The sequence below is a fragment of the Mugil cephalus genome, chromosome 12, assembly GCF_022458985.1.
Source record: "Mugil cephalus isolate CIBA_MC_2020 chromosome 12, CIBA_Mcephalus_1.1, whole genome shotgun sequence".
Classification (NCBI taxonomy): Eukaryota; Metazoa; Chordata; class Actinopteri; order Mugiliformes; family Mugilidae; genus Mugil; species Mugil cephalus.
The window spans coordinates 27,527,516-27,546,695 of NC_061781.1; the positions used below are offsets into that span (position 1 = coordinate 27,527,516).

A 19,180-nucleotide genomic window follows, 5' to 3' on the forward strand; every position below is an offset into this window, starting at 1 on the left:
GCCAGACATAAATGACATGGTCAGTGTGTTATGAGGCTTCTGTTTCATAACATCTTAATTATACTACAACTATTACTGTGATTATAATCAATAATAATAATAATAATAATAATAATACATTTTGGCGGTGGCATATTTTCCATATATTTTTACTTACAGGCGATGACTATTGTCCTGACTGGCATTGATGGTTCACTTGGTTCTCCAAAACCAGCTTTGTTTTCCGCAAGTACACGGAACTCATACTCTACACCCTCGGTGAGACCTGTCACTTCATAGCTGAGTTCAGTAATGGATTTCTTGGACGCTCTGAGCCATCCAACACCTTTCTTTTCCTTCTTCTCAACACAATAACCTATGATGTCACTTCCTCCGTCCTCAGCTGGTCTTCTCCAGGTCACAGTGGCTGAATGTCCATCAACTTTCTCAACCTCTGGTTTGGATGGTGGACCAGGAGGACCTACACACATAGAGAAACGAAACACGTTCACATTCAAGTTGCCCATATTGATCATCCAGGTGCACTAAATAAGATATATTAACTGTACATACCAAATCTATCGACCATCTTGACTGCCTCGGAGTGAGACGGCTCACTGCTGCCATACTGGTTAACAGCAGAGACTCTGAAGAAGTATTCATTGCCCTGGATTAGCTTGGTGGCGACGTAGTGACAATCTATGACCTTCTCTTCTAGGATAGTCCACAGCAGACGGCTGGTCTCCCTCTTTTCCAGGGTGTAATACTTGATAGGGGAGCCTCCATCCTCAGTAGAAGCTGTCCAGGTAAGAGTCACCTTCTCAGAGCAGACACCACTGCATTCAATGGGTCCAGGAGCACCAGGAACATCCAGAACTTTGACCTTGACGGTTTCCTCCTTGACACCAAAGGGGTTGGTGGCAGTGATGGTGTACTCTCCAGAGTCCTTCCTGCCAGCATATTTGACGGACAGAGTGGAGGATGTTGCAGTGGTCTCAATATGAACAAGGTCAGAGGGTTTGAAGTACTTCCCTCCCTTTGACCAGCATGAGGTTGGTGCAGGCTTTCCGACAATGCTTGTGGCAGTAATGACGATAGTATCACCAGCTCGGACAGTCAGGCCCTCCATCACTTGAGCGTCAATAATAATGGTTGGTGCAGCTGTTGGAGGAGAAATAAAAGATTTAATTCGTCATTTTAAACAGTCAGGATGGTTTTAAACACAATTTTGTGTCTTCCTCTCACCGTATTCATCTCTGCAGATGATGGTGTCCGTCTGCTCGGATGGTGGACTGAGAGCGCCGGCAGCATTCTTTGCCCTGATCCTGAACTCATACTTGCAGCCCTCCTGCAAGTCGGTGACAGTGAATGCAGGCTCCACAACATTCACATTGTTGGCCTTCACCCAGATCTTTGAAGGTAGGTCTCGCTTCTCAACAATGTAGCCAGTTAGCCTGTGGCCTCCATCAAACTGTGGCTCAGTCCATTGGAGGGTCACAGTACTCCTGGTGATACTGATTACGTCGGGTTTACCAGGTGCATCTGTTGATACACATCACAAATATGAATATTTTGCATTATTATAACATATTTACTTTTTATGCTTGAGGCCACTTTCGCTATTTCGATACTTACCAATGGGGTCCAGAGCCACCTGAGGATCGGTCGGAGCGCTTGGTCTGCCAATGCCAGCCAGGTTGATTGCCATGACTCTGAACTCGTATTCCAGACCTTCAGTCAACCCAGTGACCTTGTGTTCCTTCATCCTCAAGGCAGCTGGGCTTGCCCGCTTCCACAACATACTGTTCCTCTCCTTGAACTCAACATGGTAGCCTGAATATAGTACCAAACGAGAAGGATAAAATGCACTGTGAAATTTTAAAGCACCTATCTATCTGTCTGTCTGTCTGTTAACAGAAGATCCACTTCATATCAATAGCCGCAATAGTGCTAAAATAAAAAGTCCAAGGTTGACTGTGTCGATACCTGTGATGGGCGATCCTCCAGTCTTCCTGGGATCAGACCAGGCCAGGTAAGCCGAGTCATGGCGCATGCTCATGATCTGAGGTGGAGCAGGAGCATCAGGAACATCTATAGAAAACAGATTAACAGTATCAGGAAAAGCTCAATAGTTAAGTTTTGCACTGATTCCTCCTTTTGTAGTCCGTCAAATCCATTGACTCACTGAATGGATGTTTTGCCAAAATGGGCTCTGACTTCAGTCCCTCTCCAACGCCATATTTGTTCTCAGCACAGACTCTGAAGATATATTCTGTTCCCTCATGGAGGCCAGTCACCATCATGGTGTTGGTCTCCACAGTAGAGGACACCGTCACCCACATGTTGGTGACAGAGTCCCTCTTCTCTAGGATGTAGTTGGTGATCTCTGAGCCACCATCATCCTTGGGAGTACCCCACCTCAGTGTAGCACTGTCAGCTGTAACGTCTTTAAACTTGACGGGCCCAACAGGAATGCCAGGTTTACCCACCACCCTAAGGAGATGCAGAGGAATAATTTTTACCTTTTTAAATATAGCCAGTGTGTGTGGACATGGTGCCGTTGCTGTGTGAATCTTACCTGATGAAGATGGTGGACTCCTTGGTTCCAGCACTGTTTCTCAGGGTGATGGTGTACTTGGAAGCATCAGTCCTCTGGCAGTCCCTGATCAAGAGCGTGGTGTTGACAGCAGATGATTCAGCGCAAACTCGACCAGTGTCTGTTAGGTCTTCATCCTCTCCCTTCTTCCAGGAGACCTTGGGCGTAGGTTTGCCAATAATTGGGATCTTCAGACGGACGGTGCTGCCCTCTTTGGCGATGTAGCACATGTTGGGCAACTCCCTCAAGTCACAGGTGGGATGAACTTCAGACGAAGGAAAAAATTTAACATGTTTATTATCACATGCTCAGTAGGTTAGACCATACCATTAAATTCTTACTACGACCAGTAAATACATAAAACATTTAATATAGATGAAAAAGAAATCTGTTAAATTAAAACCTAAGTTTTTTTCTTCACATATTAGATTTGTGAAGTGACATTGTTCAGGAACAGGGCCACACCGCAACCACTCATCACCTGGCCAGTCCGCATATACCTGGTCAACTCATTCAGTGCTGTTATTGTGGTCTCCACTCCACCCCGTCACTCCCTACTTTCTGACACACATTCTATCCTTTGGTTCTCCTCTCTTTCAAACGATATCTAGAATCCAAGGTCATCATACCATCACTTGAAGTCCCACCAACAAATATAAAGACGTCCCAGAGCAGCCTAAGTATACTCCTGTCATACAAGAATTAATCTTATTGTGGCGAGATCCTTGCTCATTATTTTGTCTGGAGACTTACTGATCTGGTCCTTGGCAACCACAGCCAGCTCCTTGGCAGAACTCTCTCCTGAATCATTCACGGCTTTGACTCTGTAGTTGTACTCTTTGCCCTCCACCAGGTCCTTGGCACTGTACTGCATGTTTTTAGATCTCATCAGCTCTTTGTACTTGTCGTCGCCGTTGAGGACCTCCAGTACGTAGCAGATGATACGGCTACCACCGTCTGTGAGAGGTTTCTTCCAGCTTAGAGTGCAAGAGTCCTTGGTAACCAGCAAGGTCTTGAAGTCCATGACGGGCCCAGGCTCCTCTGAAAAAGTATACAATTCAGAGTGTATTGAGTATTATGTTAACAGTTACAAAAACCAAAACAACTCTGTTTTTTGCAACTCACCTGTTGCTCGGACTGAATCAGCAGTCTCACATGTCTCTCCTGCCCCGAGTTGGTTAACTGCAGACACTCTGAAGCAGTAGGACCGTCCAGCATCCAAGTCTGGAACTTTGAATGATGCCTTGGTGCAGTTGTTGGAGACAATCGACCAGGCCTTTCTCTCAGTGTCACGCTTCTCCACAATGTAGTGGGTGACTTCATAGCCACCATTAATCAGAGGAGCGTCCCAGTAGATGGAGGCGCTGTCCTTGGAAGTCTCCTTCACCATCAGGTTGACTGGTGGTCCTGGAGTGTCTGGAAATACATAAAAACAACAACTCTGAGTGTGTCTCTTAAACATGGGGACTCTCTCTCTCTGTGCTAAGTACAATTACTGCAAACACAAATTCATGTTAAAGGAAGAACAATAAGTTCTTGACTGACCAAAAACTTTAACGACGATGGTGTACATCTTCATGCCAGCCAAGCTTTCCAGGTTCAGGATGTATTTGCCAGCATCATATCTGTTGACCTTCTCCACCATTACCATGGTGTCAACGTTGCTGGATTTGATGACGATGCCTTGACGATCCTTGATATTGGTGTTCATCTTTGCCCAGGTAACCTTGGGAACGGGATGTCCCTTGATGGTAGCTTGCAGCCTCATGGTGGTACCTGCGTGGAGCTCCAAGCCCTCCTTTAACTCAGCACTTAGGTCTGCTTCAGGTGCAACTACATGTACAACCAGAGATGATGGTCTTATGAGCAACGTTGTGAGACGAGAAACTTATTGTTTTACTATTACAGACAAAAAGGCTTAAATCCTTGTGATCATCATTCAGGTTTTGTACCAATTTATTAACAGACTGTCCTATAGATATGAATCAAGTTCAGAAATCTAAATTATACATACCAATGATGTCCTTGGCAACATGATTTCCAGGTACTTCAACTGGCTCGCCAAAGCCAACCTTGTTGACAGCAGTGATGCGGCACTGGTACTCTGACTTGTCAATGAGGTTCTGGATGGTGTAGTTGGTGTCCTGCAGGTTCCTGGGGACGTTGCAGCGGATCCAGTCTGTGGTGTCTGTCCTCTTGCACTCCACCAAGTATCCAAAAATGGGGCTGCCACCATCGTTGGCAGGGACATTCCAGGTGAGGCTGATGGTACTGCGGGTGGTGTCGGTCACATTGGGATTCACAACAGGTCCAGGTGGGGCTGGGGAAGAGAAGATTGGCCAGGTTGAATTTACATATGGAGTTAAGTTCTCAGCAGTTGTAAGGGGTAACATTAATGGTACTCACTGATGGGATTCTGTGCAACGGTGCCAGCAGAGGGTTCACTGGGTACGCCAAGCCCTGCCACGTTAACAGCAATGACTCTGAACTCATACTCCACTCCCTCTGTGAGGCCAGCAACTTCCAGGGTCCTTTCAGTCATAGGCTTCCTGTTCAGCTTCGCCCAGTTCATCTCCTTAGTCTCTTTCTTTTCCACCATGTAACCCAGGATGGTGGACTTTCCATCATCAGCAGGTTCCTTCCAGCTCACAGTCATATGGTCTTTGGTGATGTTGGTGATCACTGGGGCCTCGCAAGGACCAGGCACAGCTGAAAGGGACAGCAATGTGAAGGTATTCTTTAGATATGAAAATATTTCAAGTTTGTCAAATCGAAAGTTAACATGACAAGACACTAGATGTTGGAGTGATTAGAGCAGTTTTACCTGCTTGTCTCACTTATTGTCTCCAATATTTAGCTGTACTTTAAACAGTAGTACTCATAGAACAATTAATTCACTATGATTGATGTTATAATGCAACGTATGAACAGACACATCTGCTGATAACTCACTGAATGGATTTTTGGCAATGATAGGGCTGGTGACAAGTGGGTCTCCAACTCCCCATGTGTTCTCAGCACGGATTCGGAACTGGTACTCATGGCCCTCGATAAGCTTCTCCACGTTGAACTCATAGACATTGCCCTTGACCTTGGCAGAGACTTGGGCCCAGTTCGCTCTGCTGGTTTCACGCTTATCCACGATATAGTTGTTGATCGTGGCGCCACCATCCTTCTGAGGAGCCTCCCAGGACACCTTGATGCTGGTAGCAAACACCTCGACATATTTGAAACTGACTGGAGGTCCAGGCACATCTGAAGAGGCACAAAGTGAATCAGTCAGACAGGCACACAATATCGACTTGTGAAGCTGTGTGAAAATTATGCAGCATTAAATCTGACTACAGCCTTAAGGCTGTTGGTAGAGTGTTCATTGTTACTGTGGAGCTGTCATGCAAGGTGCTCTGCAAGGTGCTCCTCTGACAACTTTGGGTTTGGTGTCTTACCCATGGACACTCCAGAGCCACAGCTGCTCACTCTCTGAGGTACTTACCCAGGACGTTGACCTGGATCTCTGCGGTCTTGGAGCCACTGGCGTTCTCAGCCAAGATGGTGTAGGTTCCTGTGTGCTCCTTGGTGACACTGGTCATCTCCAGCTGGAACTGATGCCTCTGATGGGTGATGACCTGGCCTTCACCCGACTTCAAACTATCGTCGCCTCTCTTCCAGGTCACTCTAGGCATGGGCTTACCGAACACCTCAGCCTCAAGAAGGATTGTGGATCCAGCTTTCACCTTCAAACCCTTTTGCATCTTGGCGTTGAGCTCCACTCTGGGAGGAACTGTTTAAAAAGGTGAAGAGAAAGAAATACACAACTCAGACATGGAAATGACAGTCACATGTTTATTGAAGCGAGTGGGTTAACAGCCAGGATATAAGTCAAAACATCTCACCATTCTCTGCACAGACCAGGACAGGGTCTGTGGGCTCTGAGGGTTTGCTCATATTGACAGCAGTTTTGGCGATGACTCTGAACTGGTACTGCAGGTCTCTCTCCAGGCCAGTCACTGTATATTCTTCCCTTGGGACATTTTGGCTGCTGGTGTTACAGCGAATCCAAGTGTCTCCTGGCACCCGCATGGCCTCCACATAGTACCCAATGATCTTGCTTCCACCGTCATTCTTGGGACGGGCCCAAACCAGAGTCACAGAGTTCTTAGTCATATCCAAGATTTCAGGTTTACCTGGGGTGTCTGTGGCACAATAAAAATAAACAAGTAAATGTAAATCACAAAATTTAAATGAAAAAAACAAAAGCTTGTTGCACTGTTTGAGCAAAACTTACCAACGGGTGTTCTGGCAGTGACAAAGTCAGTCTTCTTGCTTGGTTTTCCCTGGCCAGCCCGGTTGATGGCGGACACTCTGAAGGTGTATTCCAGGCCCTCGATGAGGCCAGCGCATGGATACTCAGTGGTGCGGACAACAGTGTCGTTGGCCTTCACCCACAACAGACTGTTCCTCTCCTTACGCTCGATGTAGTAGCCTGTGATGGGACTACCACCGTCATTCTCTGGTTTATCCCAGGCCACAAACATACAATCTTTGTTGGTCTTGTTGATGCGGCAATTGAGAGGCTCGCCAGGAACATCTGGAGATGTGGAAATAAATTATTATTCTGTAATGGATACACATCTACAATGATAAAACAAACTGCAGGTTCAGACAGACTAACTGAAGACGTTTTGAACTTACCAAAGGGGAACTTGGCAACCATCCTGTCAGACTGAATAGGGTCGGACACGCCAAAGCGGTTCTCAGCACGAATGCGGAAAACGTATTCCTTTCCAGGAATAAGCTTTCCCAGCCTGCAACTGGTCTTTGAGCAGGAAGAGACTGCTGTCACCCAGTCACCTCTACTAACGTCACACTTTTCCACCACGTAGTTCGTGATATTGCTGCCTCCATCCTCCAGTGGTTTGTTCCAGGACAGGGAGCAAGCATCTGAATCAATGTCACTGATCTCCACAGGTCCTTCAGGAGGCCCAGGGATGTCTGAAACACACAGAAAGGTTATTTCTCCAGAAATATAAATAATTTGTTTATACAGTCTTATTGCAGGAGACACTAACCTCTGATGACAATCTTCAGGGACTGAGACACCTTTGCGGAGCTGTTCTCAGCCACCAGGCTGTACTCTCCACTGTCAGTCCTCGACACATCTTTGATGATCAGGACGCACATGTTGCTGGACTGGTGAACGGCCAGACGGCTAGATGGGACCACTGCGACCTCACCACGCATCCACTTGCAAGTCGGGGAGGGTTTTCCTGAAACCACTGCCTCGACTCTGAGCTTGGCTCCAGCTCTAGCGCTCACTGTCTCTGGCATGACGATCTTTGGCTCCACTGAAGAAAAGAATATGGTCATTTTAGTCATTACATTTGAGCATCCCAGCCACCAGACAGTGCTCATGTTTAGTGCTATAAATCTAGACCTAACTGGATTAAGTAAGAACTTACACATCTGTTCTTTGATTTCGATCGGCTCCCTGGTCTCGGTGAATGAGCTCATGCCCATTATGTTCTTGGCAGCCACTTTGAACTTATACCTCTTGCCCTCCTTCAGGCCACTGACACTAATACTCAAACCTTTAACTGTGGTATAGGCATTCCACACTTCCTTTTCAGGTTCTTCCTCCTCTTCCTCTACCACTGGAGGAGGTGGAGGTGGTAGAGGAGCTTCTTCTCCTTCAGCGACCTGTTGTAAATTGTAGACGATGGTTGTAGATTAATGAATCTAAGCACAGGCAGGAGAAGTCTAAAGAAAAGTGGTCACATGACAAACCTCCACAGGTGCTGGTGGCTCTGGAGGAGGTTTGACCTCGATGTATTCAATTACGTAACCATCAATCTTTGCACCACCATCTCTTTCGGGCTTCACCCAGCCAATCATGGCGCTGTTCTTAGTGATCTCCAGAACTTCAATTTTCTGACAAGGATCTGGTTTGCCTGAAGGGAAAACAGAAAAAGAGAAGAAAATGAATGGCTTTTGAAAAAGACAAGTGACCACTGGGTACAGCAGGAAGTTTAAGCAGTGGATGAACTCTTTGCTCTGGAGAGAGGATACTTACTGACAGGATCAGAGGCCAGATAGGATGTAGGTGTCACTTTGTGAACTCCAGACCCATACTCATTGACAGCTGTGACTCTGAAATAGTACTCTGTGCCTGGCATCAAATTGTTGACTTTGAAGGGAATCTTGTCCAATGCAACTTCAGCCTTGACAATCGCCCACGTCTTGCGGTCTATTTCACGCTTCTCAACAATGTAATGTGTGACTTCGCTGCCGCCATTGTTCTCTGGAGGACTCCAGGACAACTTAGCTGATGTCTGTTTAATGTCTGTGGCTTCCAGATTGATCACAGGTCCAGGAGTGTCTGTTGGGAGAAAGTAAATTATGACATTTGGACTTCAGTTTTTACTTTTGTGTTGTCATAATTTGTACGGGTTATGATAGCAGAGAAGGCCTTACCCAAAACCTTAACGGTGACAAACACAGCCTTCTCTCCTGCAACGCTCCGCAGAGTCAGGCAGTATTTGCCAGAATCGTCACGAGTGCTGTCAGGAATAACTAGGAAGGTCATGGTGTCGATGAGGTCAACTTTACCCTTTCTGACCACATTGTCAATACCCATCTTTCTCCAAGTGACTTTGGGAGGCGGTCTTCCTCTGATGGTGGCACATAGTCTGATGGGACAACCGGCTCTCACTGTTAGCCCCTGCTTCATGCTGGCATCCAGGTCAATCTCTGGTGCCTCTGTTGGGGAGAAAAAAAGTGCTTGTGTTATCTTGAATTACACCATAATGCTAATCCAAAATAACCACCACAAATGTCGAGATGTGTAAAAAAGTGTAAAACAGTAAAGAAGTCTTTACCTAGAATTTCTTTGGGGATGACGGCACCCTCCAGGTCACAGGGCAGGCTCATGCCCACCTGGTTTTGAGCAGACACTCTGAATTCATACACAAGTTTCTCATCCAGACTCGTGACTGTGAACTCACACACGACCAGCTGAGCTGCCACGTTGCACCTCCTCCAGCCGTCATCTCCTTTCTTGGCGGTTCCTTGCGCCCTCATCTCCACAACATAGCCAATGATAGGGGCTCCACCATCAGAAACAGGCTTGTTCCAGCCCAGGGTGACTGTAGATTTGGTGCTGTCCAAGACCTTCATGTTGGTAGGGGGTGCAGGAGGCTCTGTAAGAAGACACAGGCATGTGTGAAGCGACATAAATAATGCACAGAGTATTAAAGACATATAAACTTTATTTTTGGTTACATACCAACTGTATCCTTAGCAGTGATGGCACGAGAAGCCTTGCTTGGACTGCCAACACCAATTTCATTCACAGCCTTAACTCTGTACTGATAGTCATGGAGGGGCAGGAGTCCGGAAACTGTAAAACGAGTTCCTGGGACTGGATCCTTGTTGACGGGAGACCACCTAACAGCATGCTCTTCTCTCTTTTCCAGCAAATATCCTATTATTGGTTTTCCGCCATCTTTCTCTGGCTCTGACCATTGCACAGTCATTTCATCCTTGGCAATCTTGGTCACATCTGGTGTTTCAGGAGCATCAGGTACACTGAACTGTGTACCAGCAACAATGGCCTCACTCTGTACGGCAGGTCCAGGACCCATCTTATTCTCTGCTCGGACTCTGAAAATATACTCATTACCCTCAATAAGGCGGGTGACATTAGCTTTGTTGGTGATGACAGCATTGGAGTGGACTGACCAGACTCCCCTTTTGGTTTCACATTTCTCAATAATGTAGTTGTAGATATCACAGCCACCGTCATCCTCCGGCACTTCCCAGGCCAGATGGCACCTGTCAATAGTGATGCCAGACACCTTGAGATCCCTGACAGGGCCGGGCCTGTCCAGAACATTGACCTTTGCGTGAGCACTGCAGGTTCCTGCATTATTAGATGCAGTAACAACATATTTGCCGCTGTCAGTGCGCCTAGAACCAGTGATTAGCAGCTTAGAGAAGTCTGCACCAGTTTCCATCTGAAGCCTGGGGCCCTTTCTGATCTCCTCTGTCCTGTCGTCCTTGGTCCATTTGACATCAGGCTGGGGTTTGCCCTTTACTGTTGCCTCTATAGGAATGGAGTCTCCTGCCTTCACAATGAGCGTTCCATCTAGTTTAATCTTGATCTCAGGCACCACCAGTTGTTCCTTAACCAGAACTTCAGCAGTGGTCACCCAGTTGCTCTCGCCTCCTTCATTCTTAGTTTGAACTCTGAACTGGTAGATCTGGTTTTCAATACACCTGTCAGCCATGAAGTAAGTTTCCTTGATGGCCCCCTTGTGAAGTCTCTCCCACTCTTCAGCCTCCTTTGGTTTCTTTTCCACGTGATATGCCAGGTTGCGGCTGCCGCCATCGTAGTCAGGCTTCTTCCACTTGAGGAAGCAGAAGGTCTTGCCAATTTCAGCGATATGTAAGTCAATGGGTTCACCAGGTTTCTCAATGGGATCAACTGCCAGCACAGGTGCCTTGGTCTCAGTTGATGGACCAGCACCAATCTTGTTCTCTGCACTAACACGGAAGAAGTACTCACAGCCCTCAGTGAGAGGGGCCTTTATCAGACGCTTGGTGCAGTCATTGGAGATCATGGTCCATCCTCTCTGGCTGGGTTGGCGACATTCAATAATGTACTGAGTGATTTCTGTGCCTCCGTTGTCTTCAGGATTCTCCCAAGACACCATGCAGGAGTTCTTGGTCACATAGGCCACCTTCAGATTCTGGCAAGGTCCTGGTGTGTCCAGGACATTGACAATAATGGTAGCCTGTGCCTGTCCACTGCTGTTCTTGGCAACAATGGCATATTTACCATAGTCCGACCTGACAGCATCATTGATGACCAGTTCACATAGAGGGTAGTTGTTGTTAATCTCAGTGCGCTTATCTCGGGATATGGCTCTGGCATCCTTTGTCCATGTAATTTCTGGATCCGGTCTGCCTTTCACTTTAGTGATCAAACTGACGATTTGACCGGCCCTGACTGTCAGTGAGTCACGGCAGGACACATCAACAACAACTTCAGGGGGTACCAGGATGTCCTTTGCCAAGATGGTCTCAGACAACTCCCTGGGTTCACTGTCTCCAACCTTGTTGGTGGCCCTGATGCGTATTCTGTACTCCAATCCTTCAATGAGACCTGGTACTCTATAGGCACATATCTTGATGAGGTCCTTGTTGATTCTGTCCCACTGGGCAGATCCTGATTTCTGAGCCTCAACTACATAGCCCAGAATGGGGCTGCCACCATCTCTTGTTGGCTTGGTCCAGCAGATGTCAGCATAGGACTTACTCCAATCCTTCAGCTTAGGATTGCCAGGGGGTCCAGGCTTAGTGATGGCACGAGTGGCCTTGACGGGGTCAGAGGTTGGCGAAGGCTCGCTGATACCAGCAATGTTCTCAGCAAACACTCTGAACTCATAGCTGTTGCCTTCAAACAGGCCAGAGACTCTGTATCTCAGGTCCAGCACTGGGGTTTTGTTAACACGGATCCACTTTCCTGTCATTTCTCTGCGTTCAACCACATATCCACTGATGGGGCTTCCTCCATCATATTCAGGAAGTGTCCATTCTACTGTTACTGCATTCTCTGTAATATCAGAACACTCTGGAAGGCCTGGCGGACCAGGAGGGTTGAACATGTGCTTAGCAATAGTTGGAGGACTTTCAAGTCCAGCACCAATGCCAATTTTGTTTTCGGCACGGACACGAACTATGTACTCACGGCCCTTCTCCAGTCTGGACACCTTGGCCTTGGTGCTGGTGCCGCCAGAACTAACAACGGACCAGGGCTCCCATGGCTTCTTTACATCCTTCTTCTCCACCACGTAGTTGGTGATGGGCGTACCACCGTCATCTTTGGGTGCCCTCCACTGGATCATCATGTACTCAGGGGTGACCTCTAAGATATTGACTGGTCCAATGGGGGGACCTGGAACATCCAGCACGGTGACATGAAGGGCGACAGTCTTGCTGCCTGCAGGATTGGACACGGTGAGGATATACTCTCCTGTGTCTCCTCTCTGGCACTCGGGAATACTGAGAATGGTTGAGGATCCAGCAGACTCAATGTGAAAGTGGCCCTCTGATGTGATCTCTTTGCCATCGGACAGCCATTTGGCAGTGGGAATGGGGATACCCGTCATCTTGGCTGGAAGAACAATAGTGCTGCCAGCTTTGACGACAAGTCCCTCAATAAGTTTCACATCAACCTCAATGGTAGGTGGCACTGGAAGAGGACAAAACAGAAACAGTCTGTAATTTAGAACACAAGCAGGATTCACAATCAGAAACATCTGAAACTTGTGTCTTACATGTTTTCTCTTGGCAAGTAACAGGGACACTGGTGTCAGGACGGCTCACACCGATGGCGTTCTGAGCTTTGACCCTGAAACGATAGGTCTTGCCTTCCTCCAGACCAGTGACATGGCTGTGGTTGTTGCTCACAGTCTTGAAGGTGACCCAGTCGGTCTGGCCGTCTTCCTGGTGCTCCACGATGAAGCCGGTAATTTCACTTCCACCATTGCGGTCAGGCCATTCCCAAGCCAACCACACCTCTGTCTTGTCTGCATCGGTGTGGTGCAGGTTCTTGGGTGGTCCGGGAGGATCTGTAAGTGCAATTAAGGACATTGTGTTAATCCAAGATTCAGGATTCAAGTCAAGTTTATTGTCGCCTCCATAATATGTTAATAAAAAGGTTTGAAATACTGTTTCTCCTTGTTCACTGTACTTCATCTACACTAACAAGACACATACAACTACTACTGCAACAGCAACTACTACTCCATGACAACATGCTGGGACACCGAATACAAAAGGATTATATAAACAGAAGATAGACAGGAACTACGAGTAAAACATTTAACTGTACAGTAAATGTACACCCTACACAACTAATATCTGAACTGAAGGTACTAGTGTGAAGGCGACTTTCAGTGTCACAACAGGAACCATTCAATCAATTCTTGACTATTTTGGAGGTCATATGGCATTTACAAAAAGGCTCATGTACAAACATTGCCTTAAAATTTAGAGAGGGTAACACAACTTTGACTTTTACTCACAGAGTGGATCAACAGCCTTGATGGGCGTCTTAGTCATAACAAAGTCACTCCTGCCAAACTGGTTCTCAGCAGCCACCCTGAACAGGTACTGGATTCCTTCCATCAGGTACATGGCCATCAGACTGAGCTTTTTATTGGCTGGGGCGACAGGCACCCACTGATCTGTGGCCACGTCCTTCTTTTGCACAACATAGTGGGAGATGATGGCGCCGCCATTATCCTCTGGAGCCTTCCATGTGAGGTAGGCGGACTCACTGGTCACCTCAGACACCACCAGGTCTCTGGGAGGAGAGGGTTTGTCTGTTTGGAACAAAAAAAAAAGTGTTGGAGCAAAACGCACAGAATTCAATGATTAATTATTAATTTGTGTTAGCGGATGTTTCACTTACTGAGCACAAGCACAGCAACGGTTGCTGTTTTCTTTCCAGCAGGATTCTCCACAGTGATGGTGTAGTTGCCAGAGTCTGGGCGGACACACTTGGGGATAAAGACCTTGCTGCCAGTCGCTGTAACAGCGACAGTGATGTGAGAAGGAACATCTCCGTCGTTTTTCTTCCAGCTAACGGTGGGTGTTGGGACGCCCTTAATGGTGGCACTCAGTGTGATGTCAGTGCCTAGCATGGCCAGGTGATCACGAGCCATGTTGGCATCCAGCAGGAGCTCTGGCTCCTCTGTGGGGGGGGGGATAGGTAGTGTATATCAGCACCAACCTTTGTCTTATATTCGCATCAACTAGGCAACCTTTCCTTTTTGACTGTTATAAGGGCCACAATAAAATGTATCACATAATTTTGTATTACACAGACAACGTCTTCTCAACTAATTACTATATACAGAAAAAGGACAATATGAAAACAATCAATTATCGACTTTGGTGATTTTCCAGACAGAAATATTTCTTGACTGAAACCAAACTGTACGCCCAGATAACCAACAAATACTGGGTGTCCAATCAAAAACATTCCATAGTTAATATTTTGGGAATTATTCATTAAACTTTTTCATTTTTAAATTGGTGAATTTTAAAATTGTGTCTAAACATCTGAATTCCTTACCCAGTCTGTCGTGGACTTTGATGGTTTGTTTGACGTAGGATGGGTCCGACCTGCCGGCAGCATTCACCGTGAAGATCCTGAAAGTGTATTCCTGTCCATCGACCAAGCCCGTCACCACATAGTGGAGGTCGGGGCACTGCTCTGGGGTTTCATTGGCCTGAACCCAGTCCACTGCACCAGGTTTCTGGTACTCAACAATGTAGCCAAAGATTCGTCCCTTTCCGTCATGGCGGGGCATCTGCCACTTCAGGCTAACAGAGTCCTTAGTCTTATCGTAGGCCTCGGGGGTCACTGGAGGGCTTGGGCGCACTGCCAGGGCACGAGAGGACAGTCAATATGTGTGCAATAAAAACAAAAATAAATATTATTTTACTTTTTAATGAATACAACATGGACGATAATGTTGTACTTTGGGTTTGTGACACACTGACCAATGGGATCTTTGGCGAGGATGGGTTTGGAGGGGACACTGGGATCTCCAGTTCCCAGCTCATTTTCAGCCATCACCCTGAATTCATACTGGCAGCCCTCCACCAGGTCCTGGACTCGGAACTGGGTAGCTGGGTACAGTGGGTCTCTGGTGGCTCTGGACCACCTCTTGGCTGTTGGCTCCTTCTTCTCCAGGATGTAGTTGGTGATGGGCTTTCCGCCATCACGGGGCCTGTTCCACAGCACCAGAGCATTGGTGGCATACACCTCCCTGACTGTTGGCATCTCAGGGGCCTCGGGGACTCCTACAGGGAGTGGCAAAAAAATAAGTTCTCTTTCTAGAAAGATGTGGCTGTTCTAAAGGTAATAGTAAAACCCTTTTTTTTGGGTCATCTAGCACCTATCACTTATTGAAAGTGTTTGGTTCTAATCACTAGAAATTTTATATGATTCTATTTCATTATTCAATATGAACAGTAGCAGTGACTTGGTGAATACATACTGAAGAGATCTTTGGCTCTCATCTCCTCAGACTCCAGAGGGTCACTGATGCCATACATATTCTCAGCAGAGATCCTCATGATGTACTCCCTGCCTTCTGTCAGTTTGGGAATCTGGAAGCAGAAACACAGACATATAAACATCTGTAAATCAGAATCAGAATCAGAAAAAACTTTATGTATCCCCAAGGGGCAATTAGGAGGGCGAAGAGCAGTACGTAAAAATAAAGAGCAAGAGAATAAAAACATAAACGTAGGTGGGAAGAAGCAGCATATTGAGTACAATGACAGGCCTGCTGCCAGTAACAGAAGAGTGAGATGAATAGTGGTAAATATGAAATAATATGAAAAAACTGAATACAAACAACAATATGTAAAAAAAAAAGTAAAAAAAAAAAAAAAAGTAGAAGAGCAGATTCGTCATGGCAATAAATAATGTGAAGTATGGATTAAATTAAGAGTGACATTGTAATATTTCACATTAGTAGTAAAACTTCAACATGAACACGTCACCATCAGGTGAGTCTACCTTGCATGTAGTCTTTGTTGTTGCGGATGTTACTGTGGTCCAGATGTCTCTGTTGACATCTCTCTTCTCAATGATGTAGTTGGAGACGTCAACACCGCCGCTGTCCACAGGAGGCTTCCAGGAGATCACCATGTACTCACGGTGCACCTCCTCAAACACCACTGGGCCAACAGGAGGAGAAGGACGGTCTGCAGGAATGAAAGCAATGACAAACAAGGAAGAAGAAACCACTGAAGTCATCACGTAATCCTTTCCATGGAGGTCCGTCTAATATCTTTCTACACACCCACAACTGTGACGTTGCAGACCCCCTTCCTGGATCCAGTACTGTTCTCCACAATCACCACATATCTGCCACTGTGCTCGCGCTCAGCCTTCATCAAGCCCAGAGACATGGTGGTCAACGTGTTCTTGAACATGATGTGTTTGTCGGCCTTCAGCTCCTCGTCATCTCTGTACCACATGATAGATGGAGAAGGTTTGCCAGTGTAGCGGCCCTGCAGGAGACAGCTCTCACCCACACGGATGATGATCTTATCACGGAAGTCCAGCTCAATGGTTGGGGGCTCTGAAAGAGGAGACATGAAGGGAAATGGTCATGGAGTAGTCCACTACTGCTACTCATTGGTGATTGGTTTGAAAATCCTGAACTCCAAAAGTTTAAAGTTGTAAAAAGGAGTCTCTGTAAGCTGGACTGAGCAAAGATTTAAACACATTCTGTTCATTAGGACATAGAGAAACTCACCCAGCTCATCCTTGCAGGTAATTGGTTTGGTGCAGAATGACGGTTTGCCGGGTCCAACCTCGTTGACGGCGAGGACCCTGAACTCGTAGGTGTCACCCTCCCTCAGGCCATCCCAAGTGTACTTCCTCTCCATCAGCTTCTCCTTTGTCAACCTGGTAAATTTGTCTTTGCCGATCATACGGGCCTCCAGGATGTACATGGTGATCTCTGAGCCACCGTCGAACTTCGGCGCCTTCCATGTGAGGCTGACCAGATCCTTGGTGACCTTGGTGACCTCCAGATCCTCTGGGCGGTCCGGTACACCTGAAGGAAACACCATTTGTTCACAGCATGTTTTGTGAGTTTATTCTGCAGATTTTACGATGGGAAATGTGAAAATATTTCTGCAGCAGCAATGGTGATGACCTTCAGATCTGAATGTTGGTGTTTGTTTAATTAAACTCACTTATTGGTTCCTTGACGATGAGCTCGGCTGCAGTCTCCATGAAGGGTCCGAGGCCAATGACATTCTCTGCGGCCACTCTGAAGAAGTAGGACTTCCCAGTTGTGAGGCCTTGGACAATAGCATTTTGTCTGCTGGCAGTGAAGGAGACTGAGGTCCAGGCTTTGCGCTCAGCCTCACGTTTCTCAACGACATAGTTGCTGATGGGAGAACCGCCATCGTTCTCAGGGAAGAACCAATTAAGTTTGCAGGAGTCACTGCTCAGGTTCTCTGCGATAAATGGGATGCCTACAGGCCCGGGAACGTCTGGTGGAGCACACCAACGAGTTTAATAACTGGAAATAATACTCTCAATGTTTTTTCACATTATTTACGAAAACAGTGTCTCACCCAGAACTTCCACGGTGACATTCTTGGTCTTCTCCCCTCCAAGGTTCTTGGCGGTCAACGTGTAGACGCCGACATGTCTCCTTGTGCAGGGCTTGATGACAAGAGAAGAGCTGATGACTGTTGTCTCCACTTTAGCCTCAGGAGGCAGCGCCGCTCCATCTCTGGTCCAAGTGATTTCAGGAGATGGCTGGCCCGACACGTAGGCAATGATTCGGATGACACCGCCGGCATGGACCACCATCCTCTCCTTCACAGAGGCATCCAGGTCGACCTCAGGAGCAACTGGAAGGAACAAGCTCATAATTCGTCTCTGCTTGGGCTAAACAGCTACAGATATTCATGTCTTTAAGGTATTTATGGAGAGGTAATAAGACAAACTCACTGGTTCTGTCATTAACCTCGAGCACCTCTGGGACTTCGCCTGGTTCACCATTACCAGCAGCGTTGAAAGCGATCACCCTGAACCGGTACTTACCACCGGTCTTTAGATTGGGTATCACCAACCGTGTGCCTCTGATTTCAGTCTCTTTAGCCTAAAAAACACAAACCATTACTTTCTAAGAATGTTCTTGAGCACAGACTCTAAAACAAACAGGACAAAAAGGTTTATTCTTGAAACAATTTGTCCTAGCATCATGTGAAATTATTTTTTAAACTAGCTTAAATGAAAAACTAGAGTTGCTCTCACAACAGTTTCCTCTCACCTTGACCCAAGCCTCAGTGCCTTCCTCCTTGTACTCTACCCAGTAGCCAATGATCTTGGAGCCTCCGTCCTTCAGAGGAGGTATCCACTCCAGGTCCACAGTGGACTTTGTCCAATCAGAGATCTTGGGGGTTGGGGGAGAGGGTGGGGCTACAGGAGGAATGTGACAGGTTACCATTTAGTTCAGTATTTTAAGAGTAAACTTGAATTCAGAGTGTAACTCTTACAGATTGGGTCTCTGGCAAAGATGGGGTCTGTGGGTGGGCTGGCGAGTCCTGGCCCTGCAGCATTGATTGCAGAGACTCTGAACATGTACTGAGACCCCTCAACGAGTCCGCTCACCACGAACGACTCGCCTAGGCCCATGGGACGGATTGGGTCCCGGGTCACACGGGCCCAGCGCTTTCCAGTCGTCTCTTTGCGCTCCAGCCAATAGCCGGTAATTGGGCTGCCACCGTCGTCCTCTGGCTCCTCCCAGTTAACAGTCATGGAGTCCATGGTGATGTTGGTTATTGTCGGCTTCTCACACTGACCAGGAGTCTCTGCAAGAGCACAGACAGGAAGCGTTGGAGATGAGGATATTTGTCTTTTGGGAGAACCTGTAACATTCCTCTGGGTGGTATGTGGGACAGCAGTATCTTTTTGAACCAATCAGAGTTGTGGACAGCAGTTTTGTAGTTTTCAAAATCAAAAAATTCAGGTGAACCCAAGAACTTATTTTTTAA

At 46.9% G+C, this 19,180-nt stretch overlaps 1 protein-coding gene across 1 annotated transcript in view; it reads right to left on the bottom strand.

Moving 5' to 3' along the window:
* Positions 1 to 19,180, bottom strand: part of LOC125018033 (titin-like) — a 157,118-nt gene that overhangs the window by 43,536 nt on the left and 94,402 nt on the right. Inside the window, exons 141-178 of the mRNA XM_047601648.1 lie at positions 18,683 to 18,997; positions 18,457 to 18,605; positions 18,135 to 18,285; positions 17,753 to 18,034; positions 17,366 to 17,668; positions 16,921 to 17,223; positions 16,462 to 16,743; positions 16,176 to 16,363; positions 15,649 to 15,760; positions 15,149 to 15,451; positions 14,718 to 15,026; positions 14,052 to 14,333; positions 13,663 to 13,962; positions 12,913 to 13,206; positions 9,858 to 12,827; positions 9,451 to 9,771; positions 9,047 to 9,331; positions 8,646 to 8,951; positions 8,360 to 8,523; positions 8,035 to 8,272; positions 7,645 to 7,920; positions 7,268 to 7,567; positions 6,861 to 7,163; positions 6,469 to 6,768; positions 6,069 to 6,356; positions 5,528 to 5,830; positions 4,982 to 5,284; positions 4,590 to 4,895; positions 4,121 to 4,408; positions 3,701 to 3,991; positions 3,329 to 3,616; positions 2,558 to 2,840; positions 2,165 to 2,472; positions 1,966 to 2,070; positions 1,615 to 1,812; positions 1,225 to 1,521; positions 553 to 1,140; positions 158 to 460 (exon numbers count right to left, since the gene is read on the bottom strand). Of these exons, the coding sequence (XP_047457604.1) occupies positions 158 to 460; positions 553 to 1,140; positions 1,225 to 1,521; positions 1,615 to 1,812; positions 1,966 to 2,070; positions 2,165 to 2,472; positions 2,558 to 2,840; positions 3,329 to 3,616; positions 3,701 to 3,991; positions 4,121 to 4,408; positions 4,590 to 4,895; positions 4,982 to 5,284; positions 5,528 to 5,830; positions 6,069 to 6,356; positions 6,469 to 6,768; positions 6,861 to 7,163; positions 7,268 to 7,567; positions 7,645 to 7,920; positions 8,035 to 8,272; positions 8,360 to 8,523; positions 8,646 to 8,951; positions 9,047 to 9,331; positions 9,451 to 9,771; positions 9,858 to 12,827; positions 12,913 to 13,206; positions 13,663 to 13,962; positions 14,052 to 14,333; positions 14,718 to 15,026; positions 15,149 to 15,451; positions 15,649 to 15,760; positions 16,176 to 16,363; positions 16,462 to 16,743; positions 16,921 to 17,223; positions 17,366 to 17,668; positions 17,753 to 18,034; positions 18,135 to 18,285; positions 18,457 to 18,605; positions 18,683 to 18,997 (13,185 nt within the window). The remainder of the gene's footprint in view (positions 1 to 157; positions 461 to 552; positions 1,141 to 1,224; positions 1,522 to 1,614; positions 1,813 to 1,965; positions 2,071 to 2,164; positions 2,473 to 2,557; positions 2,841 to 3,328; positions 3,617 to 3,700; positions 3,992 to 4,120; positions 4,409 to 4,589; positions 4,896 to 4,981; positions 5,285 to 5,527; positions 5,831 to 6,068; positions 6,357 to 6,468; positions 6,769 to 6,860; positions 7,164 to 7,267; positions 7,568 to 7,644; positions 7,921 to 8,034; positions 8,273 to 8,359; positions 8,524 to 8,645; positions 8,952 to 9,046; positions 9,332 to 9,450; positions 9,772 to 9,857; positions 12,828 to 12,912; positions 13,207 to 13,662; positions 13,963 to 14,051; positions 14,334 to 14,717; positions 15,027 to 15,148; positions 15,452 to 15,648; positions 15,761 to 16,175; positions 16,364 to 16,461; positions 16,744 to 16,920; positions 17,224 to 17,365; positions 17,669 to 17,752; positions 18,035 to 18,134; positions 18,286 to 18,456; positions 18,606 to 18,682; positions 18,998 to 19,180) is intronic.